This window comes from Balaenoptera borealis (genome assembly GCF_965194805.1).
Source record: "Balaenoptera borealis genome assembly, chromosome: 10".
NCBI classification, from domain to species: domain Eukaryota; kingdom Metazoa; phylum Chordata; class Mammalia; order Artiodactyla; family Balaenopteridae; genus Balaenoptera; species Balaenoptera borealis.
Genome location: NC_138874.1, coordinates 106,020,498 through 106,034,113, shown reverse-complemented (window position 1 = coordinate 106,034,113; position 13,616 = coordinate 106,020,498). Strand labels below are relative to the sequence as shown.

General features: G+C 38.6%; 1 protein-coding gene across 4 annotated transcripts in view; it reads left to right on the top strand.

Annotated features, from left to right (window-relative positions):
• RAB11FIP2 (RAB11 family interacting protein 2) overlaps positions 1 to 13,616 on the top strand; it is a 41,663-nt gene that overhangs the window by 14,987 nt on the left and 13,060 nt on the right. The window contains exon 4 of one of the 4 annotated variants that reach the window (XM_082407255.1): positions 12 to 5,598. The exons of the other annotated variants lie outside the window; for them this stretch is intronic. Coding sequence (XP_082263381.1) covers positions 12 to 99 — 88 coding nt within the window. The 3' untranslated portion in view covers positions 100 to 5,598. Of the gene's footprint in view, positions 1 to 11; positions 5,599 to 13,616 lie in introns of those variants that run through there. 4 annotated transcript variants of the gene reach the window in all.

The following is a 13,616-nucleotide window of genomic DNA, read 5'->3' as shown; positions in this document are numbered from 1 at the left end:
TCCTTTTGCAGTATTTGCTGTGGAAGAACCTGTCTACTTCTTTGCTCTGAACTTAGGCCAAACAGGTATTTTTTAGGGCAGTACATAAATAGTGTCTGAGGGCTTCCCTGGTGGCGCAGTGGTTGAGAATCTGCCTGCCAATGCAGGCGACACGGGTTCGAGCCCTGATCTGGGAAGATCCCACATGCCGCGGAGCGGCTGGGCCCGTGAGCCACAACTACTGAGCCTGCGCGTCTGGAGCTTGTGCTCCGCAACAAGAGAGGCTGCGACAGTGAGAGGCCCGCGCACCGCGATGAAGAGTGGACCCCGCTCGCCGCAACTAGAGAAAGCCCTCGCACAGAAACGAAGACCCAACACAGCCAAAAATAAATAAATAAACAAAGAAGCTTTCATTAAAAAAAAAAAAAAATAGTGTCTGAGGTGACGCTCTCATATTTATCACTAATATTTTATAGTTTTGCGTGACAGTATGCCTTTTCCTTTCCGGATCAGGTTAACCTGCTTCTCTTTTCCCTTCCTCCGTCCCTGCTTTCTTTAATCAATTCCAGTGATGATTGTACCATACCTTTCTTAAAAGCTGCAAAAAAATTAGTTATCTAGAATGTATATTTAAATGTGTCTCTAATTTTCTCAAATCAAAAGTCACCATAGGCTTTTAAGCATGTAACCATTATTATGAAGTTGTATAATATGTCCATAAAAAAGACTTTACTGTAGACTTATATTTTAAAAAGTTATAGTAAACAGATGATCCTAAAGAAAAGACCTATTCATAGTTTTAAAACCTTCATTTTTATAATGCTCCTTACGGACATTTTTTTTTTTTTTTCCTGTATAAGTTTAAAGCTCAGTCTTTGGCTTAATAAACCTTATCCTGCATAAGGTTTACTTTAATAGCAATATTTATTTTTTATCCTTATTTGTCTAATATTAAAGATAATCTCCCTGTTACTCATAGCAGCCTATAACTCTTACACAGCTGAAAATTTGTAGCTTCATTTATGAGACAGAAAACAAAAACTTGACATGATTTTTGGAGCCATTAATCCATTAGTGCCCAGGGATTTACAGAATGTATCTAATGAAACAATGGCTAGGAGCATGAAATATGTGATGTGATTAGTTCCCTTAACACTAACTAGAACTTTTATGCTTAACTCCCCAGACACTACTGGAAACTTTTTTACCCTTTGTCATCCTAATGCTCATTCTAATAGCTCTCGTTAATTGGTGCATATCCCCGTGGGTTAATTTGCAGACACCAGCCATGCCACCCTTTTGCTAACTTACTAATGCAAATTGATATTTATAGACTTCAAAATTGAAAACAATAAAAGCTCTAACAAAAAGACAGACTTTGCTAAGTTATTATCATTATTATTATTTTGAGCTGAGAGATTGAGATACACAGAGAATCTGTGAGAGAAGAAAACAAGCCAAAAAAATCCACAGAAACTACTGTAGGCTAATAAACTGATGTGAAAATTTCTCAATTTACAGCACTTGACAGGTGCTAAAAGAAAAGCATCTTTAATTTTAATGTGTTGTTAGGACCTCTTTAGAGAGACTGTACAAGTTATTAACAAGGTCCTCTGAGACAGGAGACGGGTAATTAACAAGACCTATGGAGATATAGTTTAGGTAATTAACAAGCTCTTAGGCACTGGACACAGGATAGCACATAGCGAGTCCAGTAGTTAAAGAGAACAGGTTGTTATGATCAAATACAAGATGTAGTATGTAAGTCTTCTTGAAGTTTCTGATAGAGTATTAAGATTATATTCCAGTGACCTTAGTGAACTAATTTTTGTAAATCATATATAATTTTTTAGGTTTAAGGTATAATTTGAGAGGATTATTTCTTTGTAAAATCAACAAGCAGAGAAGCTTGTTACATGTAGATTAATAATCTTCGTTAATTGCCATTAATGAACATGTATATTTTAAGAGCAATACATTGGAGAGACATAAATTACGTGATTCTAAATTTAGACTTTTATTCCGTTTACTTTTCACCTGTGGCCTCTTGGCTAAAATTGTCTATTCCAAATTGGCAGTCTACTTTCCTTGTCCAGTTTAAGACTGTCAGGATCTAGGGCAGAGAGAAGACTGTCCTTCCTCAGTTTGGTTTTTACATAATATGCAAAGGTCCCTCCGGTCATGCTCTTATGGTACCTTTAAGTCTGAGACTCGAGAGTCCCAATTTCAGATACTTGGTCTAATTATTTCCAGTGTAAATTTGAAATTGTTGGGGTATGAATCGAGTTCTGGTTCAGAAAACTCCCAGTCAGCGAACCTTTACTATAAACATGTTATACTCCGAAGATTAAGAATATGAAGAAAGCCCTGCAGGTCTGAGTCATTCCATTGCTTCCGGTGTGTGGCTGCTCCAGGCCATCAGTATGACTTTTTCCGAATTTCAGATCTGATAATCAAATGATATTTTCATTTTCATTATTTTTGGATGAACAGCAGTACTTGAATAAGATAGAGCAATACTTGCTATAGACAAGGACAGCAGAGGTTATTAAGATATAAATCCTGCTCTTAGAGCTCATAAAAGCAGGCATGTAAATATTAGGTCTGAATTCCATGCTCAGGACTGGACATTGTATAGGCATTGGGGTACTATGAAAGACTTTTCAGTTGGGTTGTGATATGATCAGAGTAATATCTTAGATAACTCTGTAGCATGGGGGGGGGGCGGCGTCTGCTGGGGCCAGGAGTAGGGACAGGGAGGAGGCTTTGGGGCAAGAGAACAAGGTAGGAAGTTACTATGATTGTTGAGGTGAGAGTTGATGGAGGTCACTTGACAGTGAGAGGATGGAGAAGAAGGGAACATCTCTGAGATACATCTCTGGGCTAATATAGATGGGATTTAACCATTCTGCTTGTGTGTGTGTGTGTGTGTGTGTGTGTGTGTGTGTGTGTGTGGAGGGGAGGGATGGTGGGGGACTAGTAAAGGAGAAAAAACAAGGGGGATTTTTCCAATGATGTGTCTTCAATCGGTGTCTTCCATTTGATGAATCACAGTACTGTAAAAACTGTATTACAGCAATGTCAGATCTACATATGTAGTCTTGAATCAAACTTGGCATTTCAGTCTTGATGGAGATGGTTACTTTTTTTGTGTTTTTAATGAGGTGCTGTCTTGTTTATTTTAGAATTTTGTTTTTAGAGAATAGGAATTATGTGTTTTGAGTTATTCGAGACAAGCAAGTTAGTATCAACATAATAAGAGTTCTTGAGAATTTGTTTTTGAAAGCTGGAAAATATTTTGTCTTCTTTGAACCCAAGAATGCAAATTTCTGTAACTGCTTGTGGACTTAATGCATTTAAAATGTGTTCACCTTAACACTGTAATTACTCCATGTATTTCTCTCCAGTGGTTTTTGGCTTTACCAAACCTTGCCCCCTTTTGTTAGCTCCTCACTAAGAGAATAACTTCTTTCTTTTATACTTTTCCCTTACTTCTGTATACCACTTTTCCAGGCCTCCTGCTTCTATGTTTAGAACATTTCCTTTTGGACTCCTGTGACCATATCACCTATGGTTACCTTTTTTCATAGCAATAAAGCTTTAATTTTTAAAATACGGGTGCTGTTTCTATATATTTAATATATGGTGGTAGTGTTACCTGATTATTTGATGCGTTAAATATAATTCAGTATTATTATATGACATAATAATTATAATGTAAATGTGTAAGAATTAATATAAATATTAAACTACAGTATTATGTAACTTTTTGAATATATTATACATCAAGTAAAAATGTTTTATGTATTTTATATATTTATTTTAAGCTTAGATATCTTTCTGACAAAAGTGCTAATACCACTTAAATAGCAATTACATGGATCAACTTGTCCAGGATAAAACTTAATTCAAATTGCCAATTTTTTAAATTATTTTCACAAACATGTTTGTAAAACTCTACTAGGGCTAGGGGTGGATGGGTTGAAGATAAGATTCATAGGTTACTAGTAGCCTCATAAACTAGGGAGAGGGATGTGTAAGCAGTGACCTGTAATCCAGGCAGAGTGAACTGGGTTGAACACAGCATTTGCTGCGGGAAGCGAGAGGAACAGCTTGCTAGAAATTGGGAAATGCTTCTTCACGGAAGAGGCCTTTGAACTTTTGTTCCTGACCATTGAACATGATTTTTTACGTTGGGGAATGAGTAGATAGACAATTGTTTTAGTAAATAGCAAGAAAGCTTATTTTAAAAATTGTGAGATGCGTTTTGAAGGAATGTTTTATAAATTGTGACTGTGTACTATTATATCATTAGTTGTCTGCTAACTACTTAGTAATTTTACCATTGCTTTTCTAGTTGGAGCTATAGTCTTTGTCTGTCATTCCCTGCCTGGTAGGTTCCTGAGGAAGTATGTTTGCTATACTTTAGGCTACCAGGAGCCAATTAGTGAGTGCCCTGCAGCAGCTCTGCATTAAATATAACAACCTCTTTGTTATGGAGCCTGGTGTGGGAATGGGGGTATTCAGGTTAATCACATATTTTGTTTACTTGAGGTGTACAATATATTGTTTCATGTAGATTTTTTTCACTTTAAAAGAAATTAAATGCCCCAAATAAATTTAAAATGGAAATCATACCAAACGTAATTTAATATTTGATTCAGAAGGTATATTTGATTAACTACTTCTACCTGAGGATTTTTCAGTGTTACATGAAAGTATAAATATAGTAATAGAATATCTAAATACAGTAATAGTAGAATATCCTAAAGCGAGTGTAGGATAGGTTTAAGAATTCAGGTTTAGGACTCAGCTCTGGATTTGAGTCTTTGGAATAGCTATATGACCTTACTTAGCCTTTCTAAGCCTCATTGTAAAATGGAATAACAGCCTTGGTGTTGTGGAAGAGATTAAATGATGTAAGGCACATAAAGTGCTGAAGGTAGGTTTGCCACATCGTGAACCTGGAAATGGTAGCTCTTGCTATGATCTTATTACAAAGCATCTACAGAATCTGTAACAATTGCTTTAAATAAGTTAAATGAAATTATTTACAAGTAACAATATATTCTCAACTTAAAAAACCGTAAATAAAAGAACTCAGGAGCTCATGTTTTTCACTGACTGATAAAGGACATACATTTGGTAGAAAACAATAAACTGGATAAAAGTTTTTTTCAAGGTGTATGTTCAGTAATAATCTTTGATGAAATAAACTAAACCACATTGAAATTAAGTAAAAGTATTCCCTGTATTAAGTAGAAAATTTATTTTATGACTTTCAAGGCAAAGGTATTCTAATCAGTATTGCTATAAAATCCTGTGTTCAGAACTTATCGCATAGCACTAATAAGGACAGTGCAGGGTAAATATCTAAGCTGTGGCTTTACCTTAAAGCATGGTGACGTTTTCATAAACTCACATGACTTGAGTTCAAATTAAATTGTTCAAAACTATCATAGTAAGAAGGATAAATGCCGCTTACTAAAAACTCCTCAGAGTCCCCTTTGGGAAAAGGGTCCCTGCCCTTTAGTAGGCAGTAGTATATCCCTTCTAACCAAGGTTTAGAAGTTGGCGCTTTCATTTCTTTGTCAGTGAAAGTACACTCTTTTGTCTTTGTTTGTTTGTTTTTTTTTAAAAATTATTTATTTATTTATTTATTTTTGGCTGTGTTGGGTCTTCATTTCTGTGCGAGGGCTTTCTCTAGTTGTGGCAAGTGGGGGCCACTCTTCATCGCAGTGCGCGGGCCTTTCACTGTCGCAGCCTCTCCTGTTATGGAGCACAGGCTCCAGACACACAGGCTCAGTAGTTGTGGCTCACGGGCGTAGTTGCTCCGCGGCATGTGGGATCTTCCCAGACCAGGGCTCGAACCCGTGTCCCCTGCATTGGCAGGCGGATTCTCAACCACTGCACCACCAGGGAAGCCCTTGTCTTTGTTTTTTAACCAAGAGTATAAGATTCTACTTGAGTAGTCTCCGAGCTCAACGTTCTGAGAGATAGTATAATGCACAATTTCCAGTAAAATCATTGTACTTATCTGTTTTGGGGAGGGGGCTGGAGAGTGTATCTTTACACAAAACACTAAATTCTTTTCTAGGAAAGTTTTATTAATTTTGTAGCCCTGCGAAACCAGCTCTTACTTGCCAAGAATGTTTTAAGGCTGGGCTTTTCAGCCTAGGATGTAGCATGGCCAGAAATCCCCCAGTCACCCCAGCAGCTCTGCTTCCAAGGAGGATACACAGGAGTTTGGGGTTTGTGTCACCCAATGGAGTGGCCCCAGGAAGTCTGGTTGCCTTGAGTGCCTCTCCTTGAAGAGTCTGCAGAGATGACAGGTTAAGGAAGCAGTTGCTTTCTGGCCAGGGGCCTCATTGCAGGGTGTCCTTGAACATTGGAAACCTTCCTGGTGACCAGAGGGCACCAAGGCTTCTTTTCCAGAACTTGGCTTTGTCCTGGGTACAGAGCCAGCTTGTGGTACTTTTGGCCAAGGGTGTTGTGGGCCAACTTGCTTCACCCCCCACCTTCCTGGAAGAGTTACCTCTGCCCAGGTTGTCCTCAACCTCTCCTCACGGGAAAAGGCTGATCAAGGATGCTGGGTTGGCCTTGATCGCAGACAGAACCTGTGCTCCGTCAGGCCCTGTCAAGGGCCCTGGTGCCTTGTTCTCATCGCTTCTGTCCAGTTTCACTGTTTGGCTTCCAAAGTAAACAGAACTTGCTTTCTACTCTCCTGTACCCTCAAATAGACTCTAGTGGATATATGGCAGACAGTGGACCAGGGTCTACTCAGAGCAACAGGATAATCACAACACAATTTCCCAGAGTGACAAGGTTCCTAAAGATTAAAGGAGAAAAGATTCTTTTTCTATTAAGAGAAGCACAATTATGATAGGGAGTAAAACGTAAAAATCTACCTGAATTTTTAAGTCAAATTTGAGATGTCAAGGCAATTTTATGCTTGTTGTCCGATTTATTCTCATGGATCAGGGGTACTAAAGAGAACAAAGTTTGAGAAGCTTAGTTTTAAAGAAATGGAGAATTCTTGGAATTCATAGAGATTATGTTTGGAAATTTGGGAATTGTTTGATTGACTGTATTTTAAATAATCATTTATTTTCTTCACCAGGGGAAAATAGTAAGTTAAACTTGATTGAACGTGATATTCTTGATGAAACATGCCTTAATTTCATGGATATCTTTCAGTCTTCAAGTTTTAGGACTTCGTCAACAGTATCGTCATTACCATTTCATGATGGAAAAGCAGCTAGGTCTGAATTTGCTGTCCATGATCTTTGGTGTCACTGACCACAATTTCCGAATTGTCTTGCCTACAAGATCTCATAAAAGATATCCTGTGAGAATAATAATAAGTAAATTACTGTTAATCCCCATAGACATTTATGAGTTAGGTTCTGTTTTGCCATCGCGGTATTAGTGTGCATGCCCAGTCCCAGGAGAGATAATGGAGTATTTTAATCTATAATAGCATTAATTTGATTTGGTACTCACTCACCTCCCCTCCCCCCCAAAAAAAAACAGAAAGGAAAAAAGCAGTATTGAGTTGCACTGTGGCTCTTAAGCCCTATTTGCATGTGTAATAGACATAATTGAAATGTGCTAAAGGTTGAGTTTACTAGTGGAATCTCTCTTTGGACACTTCATTTTTTAGGGCTTTTATAAAAGGAATCATTAAGAACATTTCTTTAAACTCCTTTAACATTGAACCTCTATGGAATAAATGTTTTCAGGATTTACCAGAAAATTTTCAATTGAATCTGTATTGTGGTCAAATACCTAAACTGGTAGATCTGGTTGGTAAACTGGATAAACTGGCTAGTTGAATGGATTATATTAGAAGTCACCAATTTGAAACTTATTTCAATTCATATGGGCAGTTTTAAGTATCAGAGTAATTCTTTCTGTCTTAAAAAGAATGGAAAAATATTCCATTAATATGCTGTCAGGTCTAGATAAAAGTGATCTTTGTTATTCAGAAAAACGATATCCTCTGCTCTTTGGGGACTTGATACCTTGTTGTTGAAACCTGTATTGACCTACTATTGATTTACTCAGTCAGCTATTAGCCCAATTTTTATTAAGCACTGGCTGTTAATTTGTTCAGCATACATTTGCTAAACATCTGCCATACCCTAGGTACTATGTCAGATGCTAGGACTGAAAAGATTGAGATATTCCTTCCTTTAAGCAGTTTGTAGTAGAAAGAGGTGGGGAGGCCAGGGATTAGGATAGAGACCCAAAATGCAAACTTTAAAAAAAATTCATTTTTAGAGCAGTTTGAAATCACAGCAGAATTGAGCAAAGGTATGGGATTTCCCATATACATCTTACCTGCACACACATAGCCTCTCCCATTAGCAACATTCCCCACGAGAGTGGTACATTTGCTAAAATTGATGGACCTATGTTGACACGTCATATAGTCCATAGTTTACATTAGGGTTCACTCTTGGTGTGGTATATTCTGTGGCTTTTGACAAATGTATTAATATAATGGTGTGTGTTCATCTTTATAGTATCATACAGAGTATTTCTACTGCCCTAAAAATCTTTAGTGCTCTGCCTATTGACTGGTCCCTCCCCCCAAACCCTTGGAAACCACTGATGTTTTTACTGTCTCCGTAGTTTTTGCCTTTTCCAGAATGTCATATAGTTGGAATCATACAGTCTGTAGCCTTTTCAGATTGGCTTCTTTCACTAAGTAATATGCATTTAAAGTTCCTCCATGTCTTTTCATGGTTTGAGAGTTCATTCTTTTTTTAAGCACTGGATAATATTCCAATGTCTGGATGTACTAGTTTATCCATTTACCTACTGAAGGACATCTTGGGTGCTTGAAAGTTTTGGCAGTTATGAATAAAGCTTCTATAAACATTTGTGTGTAGGTTTTTGTGTGGACATAAATTTCAACTCCTTTAAGTAAATACCATGGAGTGCAATGGCTGGATCCTATGGTACAAGTTCCTGTTGCTCCATATCTTTGTCAGCATTAGGTGGTGTCAGTGTTGCGGATTTTGGCCATGGCAGTAGGTGTGTGGTGGTATCTCATTGTTTTAATTTGCTTTTCCTTGATAGCATATGATGTGGAACACCTTTTTATGCCTATTGCCATCTGTATATCTTTATATCTGTTGGGATCTTTGGCCCATTTTTAAATTGGATTTTTTTTTCTTATTGTTTACTTTTAAGAGTTCTTTGTATATTTTGGGTAACAGTCCTTTATCAGATATGTCTTTTTCATATATCTTCTCCCAGTCTGTGGCTTGTCTTTTCATTCTATTTAATAGTGTTTTTCGCACAGCAGAAATTTTTCATTTTAATGAAGTCCAGCTTATAAATTCTTTGTTTCGTGGATCCTGCCTTTGGTGTTGTATCTAAAAAATTATTACGATACCCAAGATCATCTACATTTTCTCTGTGTTATCTTCGAGGAGTTTTATAGTTTTGTGCTTTTTACATTTGGGTCTGTGATCAATTTTGAGTTGATTTTTATGTAAGGTCTGTATCTAGGTTCATATATCTGACATTGGAATAGCACTTTGTCATACAAAACATTCCATTTTAACTCTCTTTTAATCCTAATTCTTTGAAACAGGTGGTGAAATTTCTATTTCTTGATTAAAAATAAAATATGAAATTTAGAGCAATTTAATAGGTTGTACCTGGGTACTGGATGGTGGGCAGTAAGTTTGGAAAGATAAATATAGTCAAGCCCAATAGGCTTTGAAAGCCAGGAGAAGAAATTTTGTTACTGCTCCAGAGGAAGGTGGAGGCCAGAAGTTTTTTGACAGAAGAATAATGAGGTTAGACTTCAGCTTTAGAATGTCCTACCCAGCCATGTTGCATAGGCTGGATGGGGCAAAGGAGGAGTGACAGAGACTGCGAGGAGGCTGTCACAGTGGTCCGGGCTGTCAGTCCAGGTGGTCGTGTGGTCTCGTGAGCAGAAAGGTAGCTGTGAGAATGAGTAGTGAGGAAACGGTGAGAGACCCACGTCCAGAAGCTGAATGGCGAGAATCTGGCAGCTTGTTGATGAGGCTACACGCTGGAGGCTGGAGTCAAGGGTGCCTCTGAGACTTCACCGTTGGTGACTAGGAGACTGGTTGTACCTGAAGGAAGAAAATCAGACAGAACTGATAGAAACGTCAAGATGATGACTGGTTTGGGAGAACTTCGAGGTAAGTTAAGTGCAGGTAAGATATCCAGTCTGAGACTTTAAACAGACATGTGTAAAGGCGGTATTGCAAAGGATAAAGTGATTGTGGTTGAAGATTAAAGATTTAGCAGTCATCCGTCCATATAGTGGTGGCAGTTGAAGTAGTGATTTCCAAGATAGAGTGGAAAAAGAGGTTTGAAAACAGAACGTTAAGAAATAGCTAGTGTTTCCCACCTAGGGTGAAACGGGGAAGAAGACAGGTAATCAGAAACATAGGAGAAAATTTAGGCCACCACATATCACAGAGGGGGAGAGTCTCAGAAAGAACAGTCATCAAAGGGAGCTGAGAGATTAAAGAGAATGAGGCTGTTACCTTAAGTAAAAGTCATTTGTTGGCAGTGAGTATCGGTGGCGGGGGACGTGTTTCAGGTTATAGCAGGTGAGGCAGTGAAGTAACGAAGACAGCGGGAGTTACTTGGGAGGGACCTGGGAGGGATTAGAGATGGGCAAAATAAAAGTGGTGGAACATCTGAGGGGTAATGGCTATAAGTATGCTCTGGTGAGCCGGGTGAAGAAATGCAAACAGGTTAGGAAACAACTGGGATGACAGCGGGGGTCCACAGAGCAGGTCTGATGGGGCGAGGGAGTGGGAGAATCGGAAGGTGAGGTGGATCAGGTGGAATTTCAGTTGTATGAGGTCTTACTGTGAGTGATCGCATCCCACCTTACTGATTGCTGTTCCTCAGTTGAGAGAAACTCCGTTTGTGAAGACGTGTTATAAATTGTAAGGCAGTGTATAAACGTGCAGTGGTACTATTCAAATCCCAGCCACTTCGGTTATACCATTTCAAAACTGCAGTTTTTCTTTGGCTTCCTTTGTTTCTCGCCTATTTTAAATTATTAAGTGAATAGTTTTTGGCATTTATTATATATTCTTGTATCAGTTAAAGTCCTAGCAGGAGACAGATGACACACTCAAAACGAGTAATTGAAGAAAGTTGAGTGAAGATATCATTTATAGAGGGGTGGCCAGGGTTAGGACACCAAGGAAGGGATAGTAGAGCACTAGGGACCGGCAGTGTCTGGAAGGGGCTGCCATGCTTCGGTGTGAAGGAGCCGCTGTGGCTGTCTGTACAGAAGCTACTGGTAAAGCTGCCGTGCAGCAGGGGGACTGAAGAGGTTGGTAGGATGGGGCTGGAATAAATACCCTGTCTCCCCTTCTTTCTGTCCTCCAGTCTCTTGCAGGTGCCTCCCAGTGGCAGAGCACAACTGGAAGCCAATGGGCAAGGGGACCCAGGCGATGCCCTTTCCAGAGATCAGCCTTCTGGGGTGCAGGGAGGGGCAGAATGGAGCAGGAGGGGCAAACAGAAAAAAAATTCAATACCTGTTGCTTTTCAGCCTTTGTTCTATCTCTTTAAGATTGTCTAAGTCTTGCACTTTTCTTAGTCATTCTGATTGGAAGAATCCTCAGGAAATTGTGTTGGCCTCCTTGAATCCAGCTGTCTCTGAGCTCCCAGTAGGACTGAGGATGTTGGAACCCCCGTGTGGGAGAGGTGCAGTTTATGGCTAAAGGGCTTGGATGGTGGTCTTTGGCTGCTTGTCTGTGAATCCTGACTCTGCCCCTTAGTAATTGTGTTACCTTGAGCAAGCTTCTTGACTTTGCTGTGCCTGTTTCCTCTTCTGTAATTCACATTGTAAGACTGTTCAAGGATTAAGTGGGTTAACATGCAAAGTCCTCCCAAAGGTGCTTGGTACCATGGTTAAAGTCCAGTAATACCAGTCGTTGCTAGGTCAGTGTCATTACTCTCTGCCCTTGCTTTGCTGTAAATGGTGTATTTTTCTTTTCCTCTTTTCAGACTCATTAAAGGTTTTGTATTATGTTATAGTTCTCAGTTGACACCCCTCCCCCTCAACTACATGTGTCACCAAAGTGAAGCTCCAGGTCTCCAGAGCCCACTCTGTCAGCTAAACAAGAAGATCAGTAGGATACTCTCCTTTGAAAAGAATTAATGTCCAAAGTTCTTCTGTGATAAAGTTATACTTATTTCCTATACACCATAAGAAATTGAATGGTGTTTAAGAAAGTTACTCCTCCACTCCGCTTTCCTCTCTTTGCCCCCCCTCCCAGACAAGCAGGACACCTCCTGAATTTTGCAAATAACTTGAATTGACTTATTAAATACAAAATGAGTCAAGTTGTAGGCCAAAGTGGACTTAGCTTTGTAATTCCAGCGGTAACAGGGCTTGGAAAGAGGTAACATGGAAGATGTAATAATAGTTGTTTTTAAATGCCTTGGAAAGAACTTCAGGTGGTGGTACGTGACTTCTCCTTGAAAGATTTAAAATCCTAGAGCCAGGAATTTACACAGTTTGCATTGTTTTATACTGACAAGGCAGCTAGTTTTAAAGATCTTTCTTCTTCTGTGGGCTTTTTTTTTTTTTTTTTTTTGTCATGACGGACTTTTTCACTGTTAATAGTCTCTTCCCTTTCTTAGGTATTCTTGCTTCAAAAGAGAGCAAAAAGAGTTTTAAAAAGAGAAAAGGAAGGACATAGAAGAAAACTCTGATCACTGACAAATGCTTTAGTGATTTCTCTAGTGGTCAGTTTTATCACTTTATAAATGTTGGTTTGCTTTTCTGGCTTATCTGTGGAAGACCAGTCCATAGCAGAAATTGAAGGACAGTTTCAAGTTTCACCAATTTACTTACTCAGTATTTATCCTAACTTCAGAGTAAATTAATGTGACGTTATTGAAGAGGTACTAATGATTCCTTGAAATACATTTGAGTACTGTTAATTTTAAAATTTAGAGTTTACCAGGAAAAATTCTTTAAAATTTGGAAATAGCACAAGGTAAAAAATAAGCTTTTATTAAACCTAAAAACTTCAGAATGTTAAGGTAAAAGCATTTTATTAGTTTAAACTATTTTTAAAAATATGAATTTAAAAATATTTTTATCAGTCTCAAAGTTACTTTAAAATCCTCTGCTGCCACCAAACTCTTTCAGTTCTGATTTCAAAAATTAATTTTTTTGAATTCTGAAGTTTAAATCTGTGTAGACTTTTTCAGTGTGAGCATGTCTAAATTTATTTTTATACCTGATTAAAAACACCGTTTTCCTTAACCTGTCAGCAACTCAGTTGAGCAGACTACGTTATTCAGTATCTTGTCTGACATGAGGAAGCAGTCCAAAAAGAAAGATAGCACAAATTGGTGCCACACTTCGATAGAGACATTTTTCCCCAAGCTAATTCATCCAGTTCAGCTAACTCTTTTTTCCCACTTAAGGACAGATCAAAAAAAGCAGCTGTGAATGACTGAGTTGGTCATGTATTTGACACGTCAGTTTGTGAGTATAAAGCCGAACACAGGGGAGGGGTTCTGCCTTTCGATTCCAGACAATGGCCAGTACCAGAGCCCTGGCCTCAGATCGCTGCACTGGGCTGCTGGAGAGTGTGGGTGAGCTTAGG